This window comes from Phascolarctos cinereus, unplaced genomic scaffold (assembly GCF_003287225.1).
Source record: "Phascolarctos cinereus isolate Bilbo 61053 unplaced genomic scaffold, phaCin_HiC Scaffold_1;HRSCAF=81, whole genome shotgun sequence".
Lineage (NCBI taxonomy): Eukaryota > Metazoa > Chordata > Mammalia > Diprotodontia > Phascolarctidae > Phascolarctos > Phascolarctos cinereus.
In genome coordinates this window covers 58,416,372-58,438,787 of record NW_027555514.1, presented here as the reverse complement: position 1 = coordinate 58,438,787, position 22,416 = coordinate 58,416,372, and the positions used below count along the sequence as shown (strand labels likewise).

Genomic DNA, 22,416 nt, shown 5'->3' with positions numbered 1-22,416 from the left:
ATACTAATACTCTTCTTGTAACATTGAATGGTTTTAAGTCATGAAATTAAAGTTTGCAAAGAATTGAAGCTGGGGATTATCTAGTTGGTAATGGGAGAAGATCATTGTGGATGTGAACCCATATTAAAATGAGGAATTACACTGGAGAAATGGTGTAAAGGATGTCATTAGAGGAATGTATGGCCAGGAAAAATAAGGTATGAGTATATTCTGAGCATCACTGTAATTACACATTGCAGCCTGTGGAAAGGGACACAGGCAGTCAATGGAATGTTCTGTTTGAGGAAGTGAATATTGGTCAATCTGGACCTGGACTAGCGAGAGTATGAAAAAGAGTATAGGAAGGAAGCCTGGGAAGGCAGGCTGATTGTGAAGGGCTTTACTTCAAGGTCCCTTGAGATGGAGGCACTAGTGCAAGAAGGGTACGTTGGCCCCAGTGGCAGGGGTGAAGAAGGGCTCATCCTGGCCTCGTTGGGAATCAAGGGTGTGGCCATTCTTGTACTTCCTGAAAATTAAGTTCTGGCATCAGCAACTAACTTTCCACTTAGGATTCTGACATCAGTATGATGGCAGTGTACTCCAAAGAGTTGTGAAGATTTGTTGTCATGATCCATGGTGTAGATGAATTGTGTGGTTTAAAAAATATATCATTTTTCTCAATTTCTAAGATGGTTCTCTTCCTGAGATATGCATGATATAAATGTTATCTGAGTGTTTAAAATATTATTCCCCCACAGAAGGAATACAAGAAAGATCTAGAAACTGAAATTAAAGGGAGAGGAATGCAAATTGGCACAGATGCCCTTGACATACAACGAGCCAAAAAAGCTTCGGAAATCTCAAGCCAGGTTAGTATAGTGAATAATCATGGCTATGGACTTCATCTTTTTGGACCGACCAATTAATGGCCAAGTTTTCAAAGGGTAAAATTCCCCAAGAGTTTATTTTTTAAAATTATTTTTTATTATTTCATTATTTCCCAATTGTATGTAATTTTTTAAGCAATAATTAAAAAATTTGAATTTCAGATTCTTTCCCTTCCTCCCATATTCTCTGTTACTTGAGAAGGCTATCACTTTGATTTCAGTTATACCAAAGATATTTCCATATTAGCCATGTTGCAAAAAAAACCACCATAAATAAAATAAAACAATAAAAATAAAGTTAAAAATTATGTTCCAATCTGAATTTAGAGTTCATCAGCTCTCTCTCTGGAAGTGGATAGCATTTTTCATCATAGATCCTTGGGAATTGTCTTGGATTCTTGTCTTATCTTTCAGAGTTGATTATCCTTACAATATTGCTGTTACTATATACAATTTTCTCCTGTATTTCTTTACTTTAGTGTGCATGAATTCATACAAATCTTCCTAAGTTTCTCAGAAATCATCCTGCTTATCATTTCTTATAGCATAATAGTATCTCATTACAATCATATATTGCAACTTATTCAGCCATTCCCTAATTAATGAGCATCCCCTTGACTTCCAGTTATTTTCTACCACAAAAGATATGCTATAAATATTTTTGTACACATAGGTGCTTTTCCAATTTCTTTAATCTCTTTGGGATACAGACCCAGTAGTGGTGTTGCTGGATAAAAGGCTTTTTTTTTTACAGTTTTATGGTCCTTTTGGCATTGTTCCAAATTGTCCTCCAGAATGGTTGACCAGTTTCACAATTCCGCTAGCATGCATTGGTGTCCCAATTTTTCCATATCCCCTCCAGTATCATTTTACTTTTCTGTCATGTTAGCCAACCTGCTAGGCATGAGGTGGTATCTGAGGGCTGTTTTAATTTGCATTTCTCTCATCAGTATTGATTTAAAACATTTTTATGTGACTATTATGGGTTTTGATTTTGTCTTCTGAAAATTGCCTTTTCTTATCCTTCTACCATTTACCAACAGGGGAATGGCTCTTATTTTTATAAATTTGTCTCAGTTCCCTATTTATTTGAGAAACGAGGGCTTTGTTAGAGAAATTTGTTGCAAATCTCCCTCCCCCGTTTCCTGTTTTCCTAATTCTGACTACACTAGTTTTGTTTATGTAAAAGCTTTTAATTTCATATAATTGAAATTACCCATTTTACTTCTTGTGATACTCTCTTCTTTTGCTTGGTCATAAACTCTTCTCTTATCCATAGAACTGACAGGTACATTTTCCATAGTGCCCTAATTTACTTAAGATATCACCCTTTAAATCTAAATCATTTTTCCGTTTTGACTTTATCTTGATATATGGTGTGAGATGTTTGTCTATGCATAGTTTCTGCCAAACTGTTTTCCAATTTTCCCAATGGTTTTTGTCAAATAGTGTGTTCTTATTCCAAAAGCTGGTGTCTTTGGGTTTATCAAACGCTAGATTACTATGATCATTTACTACTGTGTCTTGTGTACCTAACCTATTCCACTGATCCACTGCTCAATTTCTTAGACAGTACCAGATAGTTTTGATGATTACCACTTTATAATACAGTTTGAAATCTGGTATGGCTAGCCATACCTTTGTTTTTATTAATTCCTTGATATTCTTGACCTTTTATTTTCCAGATGAATTTTGTTCTGATTTTTTCAAGCTCTGTAAAATAATATGTTGGTAGTTTGATTGGTGTGGCATTGAATAAGTAAATTAATTTAGTTAGAATTGTAATTTTTATTATATTGGCTGCAACTAACTACCCATGAGCAATTACTATTTTTCCAATTGTTTAGATCTGATTTTATTTGTGTAAAAATGTTTTGTAATTGTGTTCATAAAATTCCTGGGTTTATCTTAGCAGGTTGACTGCCAAATATTTTATATTGTCTAAAGGTATTTTAAAAGGAATTTCTCTTTCTATCTCTTGCTGCTGGACTTTTGTTGGTAAATGTATAGAAATGCTGATGATTCATGTGAGTTTATTTTATATGCTGCAACTTTGCTAAAGTTGTTAATTATTTCAAGTAGTTTTTTTAGTTGATTCTTTAGGATTTTCAAATATATCATCACATCATCAGCAGAGAGTGATAATTTTGTTTCATTATTTCCTATTTGAATTCCTTCAATTTCTTTTCTTTTATTGCTATAGCTAACATTTCTAGTACAATATTGGATAGTGGTGATAATGGGCATCCTTGCTTGGCCCCTGATCTTATTGGGAAGGCTTTTAGCCTATCCCCATTATTGACAGTGCTTGCTAAAGGTTTTAGATAGATACTACTTATCACTTTAAGGAAACCTCCCTTTTTTCCTATGTTTTCTAATGTTTTTAATAGGACTCAGTTTTATATTTTGTCAAAAGCATTTTTTTGCATCTTTTGAGATACTCATATTTTGTGTAGTTACTCATATCAGTTATGTTGATAGTTTTCCTAATGTTGAAGCAATCCTATGTTCCTAATATAAATCCTACCTGGTAATAGTGTATAACATTTGTGACGTATATCTGTAATCTTCTTGTTAGTATTTCATTTAAATTTTTTGCATCAGTATTCATTAAGAAAATTGGTATATAGTTTTCCTTCTCTCTTTTTGCTCTTTCTAGTTTAGGTATCAAAACCATAATTGTATCATAAGAAGAATTTGGTAGGACTCCTTATTTTCTCAGAGTTTATGTAGTATTGTGATTAATTGTTTCTTAAATGTTTGGTGGAATTCATTAATGAATCCATCAGGTCCTGGGGATTTTTTTCTTAGGGAGCTCATTAATGGCTTGTTCAATTTCTTTTTCTAAGACATAGTTAAGCATTCAATTTCTTCTATTAATCTGGGCAGTTTACATTTTTGTAAAAATCAATTTTACTTAGATTATCAGTTTTACTGGCATATCATTGGACAAGATAGCTCCTAATAATTATTTTAATTTCATCTCCATTAGTGGTGCATTCACTCTTTTCATTTTAGATGCTAATAACTTGGTTTTCTTCTTTCTTCTTTTTTTAAATTAAAAGCTTTATGCCTTTTGTTTTTCACAGAAAGAATATAAAAGAGATCTGGAGACAGAAATTAAAGGCAAAGGGATGCAGGTGGGCACTGATACTCTTGATATCCAGCGTGCTAAGAAAGCATCTGAAATGGCAAGCCAGGTAAGTAAAGGAGAAAAAAAAGAAAATTTTGTAAGTTGAATAAACCTGTACGTACTTAGCAATAAAATAGGAAATCTCAGCATTGGATCTATTCCAATGGGCTAAGTTGGTTAAACAAGTATGAGCAGAAATCGAATGTATATATCATAACAGTTATTCTTCCAAATGGACACTAACCCAAGATCTTCAAACTCCCTTCTGACCTCTTAGAAAGAATACAAGAGAGATCTGGAAAATGAAATTAAAGGGAAAGGAATGCAAGTGAGCATGGATATCCCTGATATGCTGCGAGCCAAGAGAGCGTCTGAAATTTACAGCCAGGTTGGCCAGACATGAAAGTGTTGAGTGTTACGTGTTCTAATGACCCATCTGTCTTTGTGTGTTCTCTCCCCTCCCCAACTACAAATTCCACTTCATGAACAATGATCATTCCATAATGGCCAGGAAGGCCACTTGCAATTGCTTGCATTAACATACTGGCTTAGGTCATAGGGCCAAGGGCTGGAAGGGACCTTAGAAGCCATGGAGTCCAGCTCTTTCCAACCCAAACTGGGGCCTGGAAAGGTTTGATAATTTACCCAGAATCCCACAGGCAGTAAGGAAGGAAGTGGGATTTGAGCCTGGGTCCTTTGACTCTAAAGCCAGTGTTCTTTGCAGTACCCTACTCTACCATCTACTTTCATTTCGAGTCATTGTGGGACCATATAAATAGCAGAAATTGGATTAAGGCTGAATGCTGGAGCCCCCATGGTTTTATTTGATCCCTTTGCTGTGTTTCTTTTTGTACTTTAAAAAAGTTACGTTTACCTTGTTGCTTTAATATCCATTGTTCTCATCACCGTCTTTGTTTAATTTTTAATGAAGGGGACATGATTATGGATAAACGCCATAATAACCCAGCTGGTTTGATGCTATATCTGTAGCAAATAAACTTGCTATGGTATACAATCTAGCAGAAAATAGAGGAGATAGAAATAGTGTTTCTTTCTATAAGTCCATGAGAGGTGACTTTTTAAGTAGCTTAATTGCCAGTTTCTTGTAGACAGAATATCACTAAACTGTCAGTAGACAAAATTCCAGTTTCAGTTTCTGAAACCAAAGGAAGCTGTGTCCAGAGAGAGTATCAATTCTTTACCCATTAGGTGGATGCAGGGATGGGACAAGGGTCCTCCCCAAGGCTTATGAATAACTCTCGATGAATCATTTTGGCATGTGAAAAAATAGCAGTTGACTCTATTGACATTTGCAGAGCTGAAGTCATTGGAGATTATACATTTTGAGTTTGCAGAGAAAGGTTACAACCTCAAGACAATGCTGAGTTGTACCAGATTTCTGGTTTTTACTACACTATTGATTCTTAAGGAAATTTATTCAGTTATAATTCACAATGGTACCTTGCCTTAAGCAGGTTACATCAGTGCACCTAGAGAGCTGAAATAATATTAATGATAAACATATCAGACTTTCATTTACAGTTTTATTTATTTCCATTGGTCTTGTTCTTTCTAAAACTTGTTTGTCTTATTTCTTTGACTCCTTTGGATTGCTCTCTTTACCATCTAACCACTGTCATCAATACCTGAAAGCTCTCTCTTTAAAATGGATCAAGGAATGAAGAGACATAGTGTAATTCCTGAGATGCACAAGGTTTTTTGCCTTTAAACAATTGTCTTTCCCATCTTCTCTTAAAACCTTAAGGAAGAGGACATTGGTGTCTAAAGTCATGTCATTTTCCAGCCTCATGTCCTTAAATTATCTAGAGTGATGGCTAGGTCTGAGAGACCTCACTGCTTATGATTTCAGATTTGGGGATAAAGGACAAGAATTATTCTAGAATACCTACAAGGGAACCTTGTAGGGAATACCTACCAAGGGAATACCTACAAACCCCACCCTACCAAAGATGTTTGTCCTCAGTTAGATGACCAGTGAGACTTTTTGGAGAATAAAGATGACATTAAACATGTAGACCTTTAACTTTATTTTATGACAAGAGGTGCTTTGGAATATAATGGCCACATATCAAAGTAGATTTGGGGATGTCAACATCATATTAATTTTAAATGTTTCTACTTTTTTAATAAAAGAAAAAATACAAAGGTGAAGCAGAAAAAATGCTGACTAAGTATTCATCAGTGGCAGATACTCCTGAAATACAGAGAATCAAGACGGCCCAGAAAAACATCAGCATGGTGAGTAGAAAGCATTCCATGTTACTTTTAACAAGGAAGGTACATTTTTGCCTTTTGATCTTTTGTTATTCATTAATTTATTTAATTTTTCTGGCAAAGTCCTACTAGCCATAGCAGGAGTTGTTAACCTGTAGTACCTAGATGATCCCCTTGGATAGATTTCAAGGGATCTTGGAGGAGAAAAAAAATTAACCTCTAATTAAAATAAAGCATTTCCATCAGTTATTTACAAATATTATTCTGAGAGGAGTCCGTAAACCTCCCCACAATATCACAGAGGTCTATGACACTCACAAAAATATAAAAAATACAAACCTTGTGCTATAGGAATTCCCCCCATACTGTAAAATAATCTTGCAAACAGCGCGCCATTGGGTGAAATGAGGGGATACCAGGAACTATGTCAGTGTAAAATTTTTACATATCTTCTAAACCATACAGCAACAGTTAGTGCCTCAGGGCCTCAAGTGCTTACTGGATTACGGTCAGGTTCTTTACTGCCCAGTACCATTATGACAAGGTTTCAAGGTGTTACGATGGGGTTGGTCATAAAGCACTGATAATACTGTTATAAAACAGCATAGGGCAGGACAACATTATGCAGGGCCCACTTATTCTTTCAAACAGCTATTACTTGTGATAGTAGAAATGCAGTAATCACTCAGTTTCTCTAAGCCTCCGTTTCCTCATTGGTGAAATGAAGGTGTTGAACTAGACCTCTGAAGTACCTTTCAGATCTTAACATTTTGTTGATTTTAAGGTTATCCAGTTAAGCAAATATTCATCGTCATCAAGAGTGTTAATTTCACGGACTTCTGAAGTATTTTCTTCTTTCTAATCAATTGGCAAATTCCCAACACTGATCCTGGCGCACTCATATGTGTGTACTCAGAAATGCACTGGTTGCATGCTACCTTTACAGAGGAGATACAAGCAGAGCTCAGTTACCTAAAAAAAAAAAAATCCTTTTGGATGCCAGGACTCTGAGAGGAGAAGGGAAAGGGAAATATCTTAGACTTGACCAGGCTCTATGAAATGGAAGCTTCCAGAGACAACTTCTACTGTAGTTGAAATGTCCTTCCCTCTGTACTGCCAGTAAGCTCTGAAATCTCAGACATGGCACAAGGGGGAATAATTTTGCTATGCACATATGCCTTTGTTGCATTGTTCCATATTTCTATGGAGGATTAAAGGTGGGGGTGATGGGAAGAGAGGATTCAGGAGGAGGTGGAAAGTTAGGAAAAATAGACTTTGGATTAATTAGGTTTGATTTATGTAAACTTTAATTTAAAGATTAGTAAAGTAGCTGTTTGGCTGGGGAATGAGAGTTGTTTTGAATTTCATGCTATTTCAGAAAAATGGCTAATAACAGTTTGCTGAGTTTTTATGGTATAGGTTTAGATTTCCTCCAAGTATCTTTATAAACATGCCTGGTCTTTATGAACAGAGGACCTGATTTGACTTTTTTCTCATTGGAGAAAATCAGTTGCAAATAGTTATAATCTGAGTCATGTTTTAATAGTACTGAAGTGTGAGGCTGATGTGAGAGTTTATCTGTGGATTTGGCTTGAAGGCTAGAAGGGAGGGATATGGAAATTAAACTGAACTTTTGCTCATATACTTGATAATTTCATTGATTCGTGAAAATAAAATGATGGGATTTTAAGTTGGAACTCTATTTACACTATTGTAAGATATGGAAGATTACCTTTCTTTTAGGAAAATTGGTCTAAGGACTTGAAATCTTAATAGGCTGATAGTTATTTTTTCTTCTCTTGTAATAAAGGTGTTTTATAAGAAAGGAGTGGGAGCTGGCACAGCTGTAAAAGAGACCCAGAGATGGAACGAGTTAAGAAAAATCAGCAGAATATTAGTTCAGTAAGTTCTCAGCAGAATCAGTTATCCTTTTTTTTTTTTTTTAAAGCAAACAGCCAGATAAATGCCTTCAGAATGTTTACTAAACAGATTGGTCTAAAAATTATCCTATGCTTCATTTAAATGTTTCTTCATCACATTTCAGGTCGAGCACTTGGTACGAAAGCTATGTAGTGTTGCTCCCTTTGAACCTAAGGCAATGTTTCATTCTGATATCTCCTAGTACATAAGAAATATCATTGTAATAACACTGTAATGAAATTTAGGATGAGATTTCATCTTTCAGAACAGAATTTTAGCCACGTTGACTCTTTTGCAACATGAGGAGGAATTTCAATAGCAATACAACTGCTTGGGAGGGGAAAAGAAAGATTCCATCTAAAGAATGAATTAAAGGCCTAAGCATTTATTTGTTTGCATTATCTTGTGACTTAAATTTTGCAAGAAAAATTCCTTCTCTTTATTATGACATTGACATTTTCTAGATGTACTTGTCATGGCTTTTTCCTCAAAAGAAAAAGCAACAAGCAGTTTTGCTCTCTTTTGAGAGGCAGTGTGGCATAGTAGATAGAAGACCAGTTTTGGAGTGAGGAAGACCAGAGTTCAAAACCTTCCTCAGATCAATCACAGGATAGTCTCATAAGCTGTGGTTGGCCCAGGCATCCCTCAAAGACTCCAAGTTATAAGGGCAGCTAGGTGGCACAGTGGATACAGCACCGGCCCTGAAGTCAGGAGGACCTGAGTTCAAATCTGGCCTCAGACCAAACACTTGACACTTACTAGCTGTGTGACCCTGGGCAAGTCATTTCACCCCAATTGCCTAAAAAAAAAAAGACTCCAAGTTATAGTGATATTTCCATGCTTCCTCTGTGGGGAGGGAGTTATGACATTGAGAATTTATGTCCAGACAAACATGTCCTCCCCTCTTCAACTGACTCCCATCTCATTTCCTTTTGAAAAGAAGGAGAAAAAAAGATGTTTGCAGTGATAGTAATCTTTATGTTCCATGTAGCATTTTACAATGAATGGCAGTTAAAAATTTCCAACTATTTCTGGGTCTTCTTTTATATGTTTAGTTTCACATAGAAAAGTAAAAAGTCCTGCTATATAAAATGAGAGAGCCAACCTCAGAGAGCTTAAGTATCACCTCTGACAGATACCTGTTGCAGAAGCCTGGGCCACTCACTTAACCTTCACATACTCTGGTGACTTTAATTCTGTATTTGCAGAGAAGATGACAACTTGCATAAGTGGAGTTTTTTCTATCAATGAAACTGCAAGGTCCAGTCTCTATTTCTAGTATTTATTGTGATTATGATCATTGTTGTTGTCCTTATTATTACTGGTACTGGTAATAATCTTAAAGCTCTTTAATGATTCCTTTGTCCTACCTTCCTAAACTGTATCTCCCAATATACATACTCAGGCTATAAATACCTTTAGAGCACAGGTGGCTTGTAGGAACTCCCTTGGTGTGTCCAGTTTCAAACTGTTCCAATAAATCTGCTACAAGATTGAGTGTAGAGATTGTTAGTCTTTCTGTGACCTCCTAGGATAAGAATGATGGAGGTGCTCAGGCATTAAGAGGCGAGACTAGGAAGGACAGTGTAAGAGAAGAGTAAAACTGCTCCAGAAATGAACCATCACATACAAATAATTGGAATAACAGAGGGATAAATCATCTGTCAAACAAACTAATATTCCTTAGGGAGACATCAGTTGGATGCCTAGTAGGAACAGGCAAGCGTAGTGAAAGACCTGGTGTCTGTCTGATGTAGCACTAGTTTGCCATTGGCTTCTATCCAGTTTATAAGGAGGGAGAGCTGGAGCAGAAGACTAAGGATGAATAAAATAAGTCGCTGTAAGAGAAAAGGCAGAAACACTCGAGGTCAATTTTTTCTAAAATATTTAAATATAGGTGAAGGATCTTGATTTCATTAGCATAAGGAATGCATGAGTGCAATGAATGAAAAAAAATATTCAGCACTTATTAGGCCCTCATTAACACATATCTGCAACCGACAGTTGCCAGAGTTGTCAGAGGACCATAGAGGTTATCTCTGTGTGCTACCTCTAAGGTTAGGTAGCCATGAAGTGTCAGAGATGAGGTTTGAAACAGTTATCCTCACTACAAGCCCAGTACTCATTCCACTATGTTATGTTGCCTCTATGCATATTAAAAATGTGCACATCTACCTATTATGTCAGAATATTTTAAGCCTTCCTTCTCACTAACAAGTTTCAGCATCCACATGATGTGTGTATGTGTGTGTGTGTATATGAAATATGTCTGTTATTTTGATGAGCACAATGAAGCACCAAAGTGATTATTTTAAATGATATTTGGTTTATAATCTAAGAAAAACCACACCAAATGGGACATTATCTTTTATACTGGATCTCATGGCATGGAGTAATCAAGTCCTACATCTTTTTCTCTGGGCTCTTCCCATAAACTCTGGCTTGGTATTCAAATGGAAAAGTTACCCTATCGAGATTAACAAGATATGTGAAGCCAAGATATGATTCTCTAATATTGAAAGGTCTCGACAGTTTCTACCTCTGGGGTAGACAGTCTTTTAAATCATCAAGGTTTCTCAGTTAAGAACTATTCTGTGAACTTTATGGCTAGCTAACCAGGCTCTATGAGCCTCCAAAATGAATTGTTTTGGTTTTGGGCCTAATTTTGGTCTTTTGGTAATATTACATCTGTAGGTATTCCTGTAGATGCATTATTCCAGAAAAACCTTCGAACCATGTCAGGACCTGAATTCCAGCCTCAATTATTCTAAATGGTCCCCAGTGGTTTCTAAAGAGTTTTGGCTTCAGTTAGATCTTTGGTAAATTTCCACACCCCCCCGTCAAATCCAGCTTATAATTTGTTACAAATACAGTATCCCCTTTTTCTCATTCATGTTATCTCTTATCTCATCTTCCATGGGCTTTAGACATAACTAAAATACCGCATGATGTGATGGTGAATGAGGTCATTATGCAGGTTTATAGCCAACCTCTCATCTCATGCATAAATGTGTATCAAACTGTAACCAGTCTCCTTAATCTCATTCTGAATAGAGGCAAATGGGTATTGCAATGGAAAAAGGGCTGGGCCTGGACTCAGGAAAATCGTAATAAAATCTGACCTCAGACACTGCATGTGATCTTGGACAAGTCACTTAACCTCTGTTTGCCTCAGTTTCCTCAACTGTAAAATGAGGCTAATGATAGCACCTACCTCCCAGGTTGCCATGAGGACAGAATGAGATAATATTTGTGAAGTGCTTAGCACAATGCCTGGCACATAATAGACATTGTTATAAATGCTAGCTATTATTATTGAATTAATTGCAGGAGGGGAGGACGTTTTCTTGAATGGAGTTAAAGCTGGGCTTATGGGTACCTACTGATGCCTTTGGTAATGTGAATATATACTTGTTCAAGTGAGAAAAGGTATCTTATTCCCTTTATAGTCTTGGCCTGGCTTGCTATATGTAGGACTATAGCATATGAGGTTGTTGGTACTTAAAAAAAATGGTTCCATTTTCTCTTGTTTTCCCCTAGACATTTTATTGGTTTTTCCTTTTCCTTGCTTGGTTCATATTGATGCTGAGTGCTATAGCTCATGCAGACAAGGTTTAAGTAAATTCATAACTAGTTCAATTTGACCTTGATCCTTTCAACCTGTCATGATTACTTATTTCTATATCAACAAATTAACAAAGAAACTCATTCCTTTTTCTATAGAAAATACGGATTAATTTTAAAACTTACCTTTCTACAGGAAAAAAAGATATTATCAACATTTTGTAAAAAGTACAAAAAGGAAGATATTGCTCATAGCTCTACCTATTTAATATGTAAAAATCCACTCATTGCAAATGCTTCTGAACATCAAAACGTCTGATAAAATTGTAAAAATATGTTTGTTTTACATACTCATTCTGATAAAACTCTTAAAATATGCAGTAGGGAACCAGACCTAGGTCCATTTATTCATTGAGAGAAAAAAGCTTTGCCAGGCATGATGACATGCACATGCTCCTGGGGAGGCTGAGACTGGTAGATTACTTGGTCTTGGTAATTCTGTACTTCAATTTGGCTAAAGCCAGTTAGGTGTCTTGACTAATTCTGTCATTAATGACCAGCAGTAGAGGGTTACCAGGGTACCTAAGGAGGAATGAGCTGGTGGAGATTAGAAAAAACAGAGGAGGTTAAAGTCTCCATGGGGATCTATGTTGTAATAAGGCCCGTGAGTGAGTGACTGCTGCCTCTTCTAGCTAGGATGACACAGGGAGACCCAGCTTTAAACAAACAAACAAATAAATGAGCAGACAATTGAATGAATAGGGAAAGGAGTTTTAGAACCATCAGAAAATCTACAGCCAGTTTTGGACTTATTTGTCATATATTTGGAAATGAACTTTTTAATAACAAGTAAAATGGAAGAAAAATTTGAAAACATTTGTTAGGCATTGCTTTGGTGGAAAAAAAAAACACCAAAGCCCAAGATTATGTTTTGCATTCCTTATACAGGTGAAATATAAAGAAGAAATAAAGCAGGCAACGACTATCTCAGACCTTCCAGAGCTAAAGAGAGCTAAAGAAAACCAGAAGAACATCAGCGATGTGTGTGATCCCATTACTATAAGTATTTTTTTCTTTCTGAGCCTTTAATCCCTCATCTGCAAAATGGGGATAATAGCACTTTTAATATTCTTCTCACAGGGGTGTTAGAACGCAAGAGGTTTGTCAGTTAGGAAGTATTTAATGTGAATTATTATGGGGAAAAACAAATGTTCCATTGGAATTGCCTGTAGTAATAATGCTTTGCTGTTCTATGTAGTTCTTTTTTTTTTTTTAACAGACTGAGGTTACACAGAAATACTTTCATTCTGGTTTCTATCCATGAAATAGTCAAAATAGTCATTTTCTCTAATGAGGGTGCCTGATTGTGCTTTGGGTGCAGAAGAGGAGAGGAAGGGGAAAATATTGGGAGTTCTTTCGTTCAGCCATTCAGTAGCCACTATAATTCCTCACTTCATTTGTTAAATCAACTTTTCCCTGTCTCAAACATCAGAGACTTAGAAACTTGCTTAAATTTCTGAATTGGGGTGTGTATGTGTGTGTGTGCGCGCACATGCGCATGTGCATTTATTTACAGAAAGAAAGAAGAGTGAATGACATTGGGCTAAAAGCATGTTGCAGGGAGCCTGAGGTGTGTCCCAACATTAGACTCAGGCCCCTGTTGAATAAAACTGTGAAAAACAAATTCCCTCTTCAAGAAAGCATTAAGGATTCCTTATGCAATTTATTTTAATGGGATTTTATCTATCACTATTCTTTGCTTTATTAAAAAAATCTATACCAATTTCAAGAGCATGCTGTTTAATTCCATAAATTAAAAAAGTTAATTAAAATTAAATTGAAAAAATAGAATAAATTTTTTTAAAAGGAGCACGCTGTTTTATGTTTGAGTGCTTAAGCATTCTTTCCTTTTGTGGATTATTTTGGTGTGACAATGGAAATGCACCAAAAGTTGGTAAGTTGCATCCCTCCAACAGAGTACAACTCCCTTTGCCCGAGAGGAGAGGAAAAAGTCCCCTAATGTCAGGGCACTCGATGAAGCTGTTGAAAGGCAGAATTTTGCAGGCAATACATTAAGAAGGAGGAGAGAGTGCCACTGGATTGCTTGCTCATTGAGGAGGCAGGGCTACATGTGAAAATCTGGGCTATCATGATTCTTTGCATCTAGCAGATACTTGATAAGTGGTTGTTAGATGATGAGGGAGTAATGAATTATTAAGAAGATAGCAAGTAGCAGATGACTAGATGTTACTCCGGAAAGTGAGAAAGTGGTTTTTTTTTTTTTATATTGTCATTGATAGGATGAGATCCAGGGAATTAACCCTTGGATAGCTGGAATTTATAGGGTAGGAACCAAAAAGGAGAAATCAGGAATGTCAGGACGAATAAAAGCCTAGCAAGTAGAAACATTAAGTGTATAAGAATGCTAGCGAGAATTTACTATAAAGTCCCAATGAAAATTTTACTAATGAACCCTAGCCATGTATATTTTCCTTTTATCTTTACTAAAGTATCATTATATTTTTTATTTTGCATACTTGAATGTCTTGTACCCTGTTTCTCAGCTTCAGTATAGAGAGCAGAACTACAAAGCTACCCCTGTTTGCATGACTCCAGAGATTGAGAGAGTGAAAAAGAACCAGGAGCATCTCAGCATGGTGAGTGGTTTGAGACTTTCTTGCTCAAAATTTAGAAAAAGAGATTTTTTTTTTTGAAAAAATGATAATGCGATCAAATCTGATGGTTTGGTTATAATGGCATTAGATACTTTGGATTCTACTTTTTTCTCCTTTTACATCCAGGAGGACCTGAACTAGATATGAATGAATGAATAAATAACATATGTATTAAGTACCTATTCTGTACCAAGCACTGTGATAAATATTGGGGATTGTTACTGTTTGCCCTTTGTTCTTGAAGAGGACCATGACATCAGGAAGATGATGCCATGATTTGCAGGGGAATTGGATTTAAGTGAGGGAGGGCTGTGCAAGGTCACCAGCCTCACTTTCTCCTCTGGAGCTGTCTGGGTCCAGTGGCAAAGTATAGATTGGGATGACTGGAGATGGCCCCAGCATTGGAGATACAAATAAGAAAAGTAAGATAGTCTTTGCTCCTAAGAAGCTCACATTCTAGTGGGAGGAGACAAGTCATAAAAGAAAGTTCAGCTAGAGGGCAGAAGGAAAGGTCTACAAGGCTAACACAGCCTTGTACAGGGGCATATAGGAAGACCCAGGGGTTCTTAGGTTCACCAGTAGATCATAATTGCAGTGGTCTGTAGAGTCCTGTGGCCCTCCAACTCACTGGAAGGAAAAGAATTGGTTACTCCCACCTTATCCTTGCTTTGTAATCAGTCAAACGTTCTGGATGGATTCTAGGCTGCCTGGGTCAGGGTTAAGGAATAAAGATCCAGGGGAGGGTACCCAAGGTGGTGGCACTTCCCAGCCATCCTGGCATTGTAAAATACACGCTATCTCTCTTGATTGGAGGTAATGTTGTGATGTAATAGTTTTGGATTTGGAGTTAGGTCTGGATCAAATTCCATCTACAGGCACTTAGTATTGTGTGATCATGAACCATCCTCAAACCCTCAGAGCCTCAGTTTCTTTATATAAGGTGAAGATAACAATACCTGTACTACCTACACAAAGAGTTGTCCTGAGGACAGTGCTTTGCAAACCATGAAGTGCTATCTAAATGTTATTATTGAGGAATACACCAGGATGGAAGAGAGAATCATTGCTATCAGGTGTTTATAGGAGAATTGATTTTTTAGCTTTTCTGGAGAAAGTGTTTCCACATTGACTTAAGTCCCAAAGAATACTGTTTAGACAAATGAAAAAGAAAGCAAATTCAAATGCAAAACCATGGCCCATCCACAGCTGGAGAATCCTGTGCAGTTCAGGTCCTAGAACTGAGAACTTAATGAGAATTATTAAGGGAGAGTGAGGGATTTTAAATATGGACCAGAATAGATCAGAGTTTGTTTTTCTCTAAAGAGCCAGGGCGGTGATGAGACATGATAGTAGTGTATGGAATCATGAAGGGGATGTGCAGCTTGAACATGGACTTAAAAAAAACCAAACAAGCCATGCAGTATACTAGCATTAGAGTGCATGGCTTGAAGTTTGAAAGAGGAGAGTTTAAGGCAAATAAAATAGCTTTAGAATTCACTAGTCCAAGAGGCAGTATAGGAGGAATATATCAATAGTTTCACAAAAAAAGGGGAGATAAAATCATTGAATCCCAGAATCTGACAGTTGGAAATTGCCATCTAGCCCACTAAGTAGTTGGCCAAGAATCCCCTCTGCAATGTTCCCCACAATTGGTCGTCTAATTTTGGCTTGGATGTCTCCATTGAGGAAGAATGTACCATCTCCCAAGGCTGCCCATTCCAATTTTGGATACATCAAATACTTAAGATTTTTTTCTTTATATCCAGCTTCAATTTGCTTCTTAGTAATGTCTACCTATTACCCCTAATTCTGCCCTGTAGGACCAATCCCTCTTCAACATGGTAGTCCTTCATATACTTGAAAGCTATCATCTCCCCCTTCCTTCAAAAAACCAAAAACACTATGGGACTTTTTTCTTCTAACTGGATCTTCAGATATTTGTCCTTTCCAGATTATATGGCCCTCCTATACGTGAGACTGTCCCAAGGACACACAATGGCCTTTTCCCTCCCGATAATACGCATGTGAATGACATCTGAATTACAGCTTTTACCATAACATTTATCTTGATCCTATTTCTATGAAACAGGTCAGGACAAGGAGAATTAGCTTCATAAGTAAGAGATAGACACATGCATACAAGAGACTGAGACAGAGAAATACACAGAAATGAAGACAAAAAGAGCCAAAGAGAAAGGAAATATTAGAAAAGGAAATGATTTTCAAAAATTGCTCACCTGAAAACCTTGGTTCTGGTACCAGCTGATTCCAGGTCCTTTTGTTCTGTCCATCTGACTGCAATGGCTTCTTTTAAACATTTCCTTTAAAATGTGCTACCTTGCATTTTCATTAATGTTATTCATAGAGTTTGCGTTCTCTTCAGTATTGACCTTTGAGGAATTTATCAAAAATTTATCTTTTGGTAAAAGTGGAATAGTTTAAAATGGCAGATAGGCCAGAGTGGTTTAAGCAGTGTGTCTACATCAGGAGTGGGGAACCTGTGGCCTCAGGGCCTCATATGGCCCTCTAAATCCTCTTAAGAAGAGGATTTGTTCTGTAAAACTTGAATTCAGTCAAAAGGCTGCACCCAAGGACCTAGAAGTCCACATGTGGCCTCGAGGCTGCAGGTTCCCTATCCTTTGCTATATTAATGAGACGACTTTAGAGTTAAATAATTTATATTATTGTTGTTCAGTCATTTTCAGTCATGTCCCTCTTTATGATCCCATTTAGGGTTTTCTTGGCAAAGATACTAAAATGTTTTGCCACTTCCTTCTCCATCTCACTTTACGGGTGAGGAAACTGGGCAAACGGGGTTAAGTGACTTGCCCCGAGTCACACAGCTAGTAAGTGTCTGAGGTTGGATTTGAACTCAGAAAGATGAGTCTTCCTGACTCCAGGTACAGTGCTCTATCTACTCCACCATCTAGCTATCTGACTGATTTATATAAGATATGGGGAAAAAAACTTAGGTTTTAAAATTAGAATTGTGTTCGCATACATCTATATATGCATGTATTATGTATCAGTAGTGAGCACAGTGTCTGGCATATACTAAGTGTTTAATAAATGCTTGTTTGCCAACTGACTGATTGATCTCCACTGTGGCATAGTGAATAATGCACTGGATGAGCAATCAGGAAGACTCTAGTTCACTTACTGGGTGTTTCTAGACGAGTCACTTAAAACTTTTTTTAGCCTCAGTTTCCTAATCTGTAAAATGAGGCATGATAATAGCACCTATCACCAGAGTTGTTGTAAGGATCAAAGGAGTTATCATATATCTTTAAAGCATTTTGCAAACCTTAAGGCATATGTGAATTCTTCCTATTATTATTTATTATATGCACGTACATCTAAACATGCATACACTCACACAAATGCATGGTATCTCCGTATGATTTGTTTTGACTGTGAAGATTCATGGTCCTCATTGCATTATCATCCTAGCTTCTCAAACATTTGCTGACACGGATACCTTATCCACCACACAGGTGACATACCGAGGAGAAACCAGACGTGCCACATCCATTTCTGACCCACCAGAGTTGAAGAGGGTTAAAGAAAACCAGAGGAACGTCAGCAATGTGTGATCTTCCTAGAAACGTTTCCCCTCTATGAATTGTCACATGTGGTCTACTGAAGTGAAGGATTGGGTTACCGGGTTTATGTAACACAAAGTTGGTGGTGTGCACTCAAGAAAATGGCCTTCAAACATAACTGCAGAGGGCAGAAATGTTTCCCTATTGCTCTATTTGATACATAATTTTATATTATGATACTTGGCTATCTTTAGGCCTTGCCTTTATTTCTACTCATATGGATCCTTTGCCATCCTTCCCCTCCCAACCCCAACCAAAAAAATTGGTAGCTTTCTTAAGCAGCTATCTCCACTGCCATCATAGCATCTTTTTACCATGTGTATAGCTGGGCCATCTTCCCAGAACTCTAACTTGCCTCTCTCTTGACCAGACAATCTACTCACACTTATCATTTCTCTCTTGGAGTTTGCCATTATGCAGCTGTTTATTTTCTTTGACTCAGGATCCAGGCTAGAGATTCATAAATCTTATGCATGGGTGAAGGAGAGTGGCTTGTTTTAGGAAAGAAGACAGTAGAGGGACTGTGTTCTCACTAAAAAATCTTTACCATGGTCTGTTAGGTTTCCTCCAATTTGCATAAACCACGAATGTACCTGACAGTCTTAATTTCATTTAAAGTCACTAATATCCATTATATCCTTTTTATATCCTTTTTTATATACTTTTTTTGGAGGCATTTGGGGTTAAGTGACTTGCCCAGGATCACACAGCTAGTGAGTATCTGAGGCAACATTTAAACTTGAGCCCTTCCGACTCCTGGACCAGTGCTGTATCCACTGTGCCACCTAGCTTCCTTCTACTATGCTCTTTTGACCCACAGGTTTTGAAATATATTATCTTCCAAGGAGGCTTTGATTCTTTGAAAATCATTTGGAAAATTATTTTTAAAACATATTATTAAATATATTTTCTAATAACTAAAGTTTTGAAGAGTGACTCTCTTCTTACCTATATGTTTGGGTTCACTCTACATGGCCCCTGTTTCCTCTCGATAAAGATCAGAAGAAATAGTGATGGAAAATTAAATAGCTATAAGTATTTCTATATACTTACAGCTATATTAAATGGATGTAAGTATTCAAAAAGTCTCTTGCTCTTTATGGATCATGCAGGGGCAGGGGTCTGTTCAAAGTCATCCCTTATTCAAAGTTCCTTCTCTGTAGCTAGTTGCTTATAATCCACTGCAAGATGGTGCTGTTATAGACAGTGACAACTTCAAAAGGTACCTTTAATTACCATTCAGGGAAAAATAATTCTGTGAACATTCTTATGGAATAAAGCATTTCATGATTAAGTATATATGCTTTTTAGCTTAGCCATGACATGTGCACATGAGGAGTGCATCCACATACACATGGGCATGTTATAACGACTGCTGTGGGAATTAAGAATCCAAATAGACAATGATTTATGATTCTGATATGTATCCACCTCAACCAGAGGCTTTCCTTTTTAACTTTCCTTGATGGTTCTCTGAAAGCTAATAACTTAATGTTTTCTGTTCATGGCTTGGTTAAATTAATGTTCAGAACCTTCTTTTTGTTCTATAAAATAATAGGTCCATTATAAGGGACAGCTGGGCAGAGCAACTGCTGTAAGTGTCACTCCGGAGATGGAAAGAGTCAAGAAGAATCAGGAAAATATTAGCTTGGCAAGTGATGCTTTGAAATCTTTAAAAAAAAAAACAACAATATTTCAAATTCCCCTAAATGTAAGCATAGAGCTGGAACTAAAATTAAGCAATCCTTTCTTAACTGCTTATTTTAAAAATTTTTGAATTTATAAGAGTATGTTGTTTTAAAGAACATTAGATTATATGCATGTGATAGAGCCTCAGATAATTGAAGTCTCCTAAATGAGATCAGTAATCTCTCCAGAGTTCAGCCTAAGAACATGCGATGTGATGTTTGCATGCATTGAACATACATATGTATAATGTACTATATGTCTCCATAGATACATTCGCATGGGGATATATGAATCAAGAAGACGTAATAGAAAGCCGAGCAATGGCTTCATGGTTCATACTCATAAAACAGATGATACTAGGACCATAAGATCCTAGTTAGTTTGATGAACTAAAGCATAAGCCCGTTATTTGGTGCTTTGAATATGTCTCCTTGATTCTTCTTTTATGTAGCATAACTATACACACATATACGGCAAGTGTAACATATACAGAGAAAAGAGAATTTATGTATCTATTTAAGAGTGTGTTGTTATGAGAGTATGGGAAAGTGTATATAAATTAAAGAATGTGCGTGTATGAAATTATGTTTATATGTGTGTGAAAGATAGAGAGTGTGTGTATGTGAGAGAGGAAGTTTATGTATGGGAGTGAAAGAGACAGAGATATACACATACATATGTTGGGCCTTAAGCATGTGTCTTGAGAATCCTCTTTTGAAAGAGCATGGGTATCATTTAGAATGCACTGTAATTCTCTGAGACTTGATATAATCAGCATCACCTGAAAGCAGAAGTTTCTAGCAGACCTCCCTGTCTCTGTATAGCTATGAAACATGTCTACATATACGGAGAGGTACTGTGGAGTAGTGCATGGTGAGCCAGGCCCATGAGCCAGGAGGACCCCAGTTTAAATTCTGGCTCTGACACATATTGGCTATCCAATTCTGGCTGTATGATCATTTAATCAATTGATGCTTGGGACAACTCTCTAATGTCATAAACTGCATAACAGTTGCTAATGCATTTCCTAACAGGGGATGCCATGTATTAATGAATTCCCCCTATGTCCCAACACACACACACACACACACACACACACACACACACACACACACACACATATACACGCACATACAAACATATACTCTCTGCTAATGGTGTAGCAATGTATTTGAACACAAGTTCACCCTTGTCCTAGGTGCAGATCATGTGTTACAGAAAAAAAAAATTGTGCTGCTGGGAAACTTTCCCCTAGCTACTATCTAAGTGACTGATATTCCATCAGTGCTGCAGGGAATAGTTGTATGTTTGGCCTTGTAAAATGGTATTACTTTTAATATATTAACATTTTCAGGGATGTTACTTTAACTAAAGTGTCTAAACAATTCAATCCTTCATGTTAATGTGAATGTATATTGTTACACCATCTATGCAAAGCAGAATAATCAATTAGTCATTGGCGGTGAACCAGAACTCCCAAGCAAAAAGCCATTTTTGAAGGTATTTACAAACAGTACTTTGTTAGTCACATGGTACACATATAGGGATGTCTCGTTTGGACAATATTTTTTTTCGGTAGAAGTCATGCTTCAATATTGAATTATACATATGCCTTCAGGTCTGTAATAATTAAGTTTCTAATCCTACAAATAATCAGTCTGATAAATGATGGTATTCCATTTGTAAGTGCCAAGAGTACATGAGCTGTCCCTGGCACATCCAGAAGATTTTTGTGCCTGAAGAATCAGCTTTTAAGTTGATTTTAAGATTTTAAAGCCTGTAGATTGCTGCTGCTGTTAAGAGAATCTAAAAATGTTTTCCACCTAAATTACTTTTAAGCTATGGTTTTGAGGAAGTAAAAATGATTGAATCATGCAGCTATATTTAAGAACTGTCCTTCCATTGGTCTTTATTCCTAGGAGATGAGGAGAAAAGGGGAAATGGATTGAAGCTAATAGGTTACACTGTGAGCATCCATCATCTGTGTTATAGGGGGTACCAGTTAAAACAAATCTGGTACCCTCTAGGATTGGCTTTCCCCTTATCTGTCTAAACCAAGAACCAGTGGAACAGATGATACAGATGGCTGTTGGTCCCCCACATAACTGTCTTCTTAAGAGACACAGTTCTATATCATTTTGATTGTGTGCGTGTGTGCTGTGCGTGTGTGTGTGTGTACAAAGTCATTTAGAATGGTTTTTTGAGTCTCTTGAGATTGTTAATCTGAAAAAGAAAAAGACACTTCAACATGGGTGAATGGTAATTGACAATTTCTTGAGCTGGTTCCCTTTTAAATATTTTAAGTATGTTGTATATAATTTACTTTTGAAAGGGGGTGGAGGAGGGAAGAAAATGTAGAGTTACATGTGGTTTTTTTAAAAATTTCAGTTGTGTTTTATTCTAAGTTTGTCCTGGTTATTATTGCTTTACAGGTTAAGTACACGCAGGATCAGAAACAGATGAAAGGTAGACCAAGTTTGATTGTAGATACCCCTGGACTGAGGCATGTTAAAGAAACTCAAAACAATATTTCCATGGTAGGGTACAACTGCCTGCCTCTTCTCACAATCAGTTTATACTAAAGAACAACATTGCATCATATCCTGGAGATGTTAGTTCACCACTAAGCTGGATAATGATTAAAGCACAGTAGTTGGGATTGCTCCATTTGCCTTATGGTGAATTTTCTAACTGCATCTAAATGTAATGGAAGCACTTAGAGTTTCAATAAA

At 36.8% G+C, this 22,416-nt stretch overlaps 1 protein-coding gene across 1 annotated transcript in view; it reads left to right on the top strand.

Annotated features, from left to right (window-relative positions):
• The window catches only part of NEBL (nebulette), a 148,999-nt gene that overhangs the window by 86,536 nt on the left and 40,047 nt on the right, over nucleotides 1–22,416 (top strand). The window contains 11 exon segments of the mRNA XM_020966871.2: nucleotides 738–848; nucleotides 3,956–4,066; nucleotides 4,277–4,387; nucleotides 6,154–6,258; nucleotides 8,045–8,087; nucleotides 8,090–8,136; nucleotides 12,667–12,759; nucleotides 14,283–14,375; nucleotides 17,888–17,980; nucleotides 19,554–19,646; nucleotides 22,117–22,221. Of these exon segments, the coding sequence (XP_020822530.1) occupies nucleotides 738–848; nucleotides 3,956–4,066; nucleotides 4,277–4,387; nucleotides 6,154–6,258; nucleotides 8,045–8,087; nucleotides 8,090–8,136; nucleotides 12,667–12,759; nucleotides 14,283–14,375; nucleotides 17,888–17,980; nucleotides 19,554–19,646; nucleotides 22,117–22,221 (1,005 nt within the window).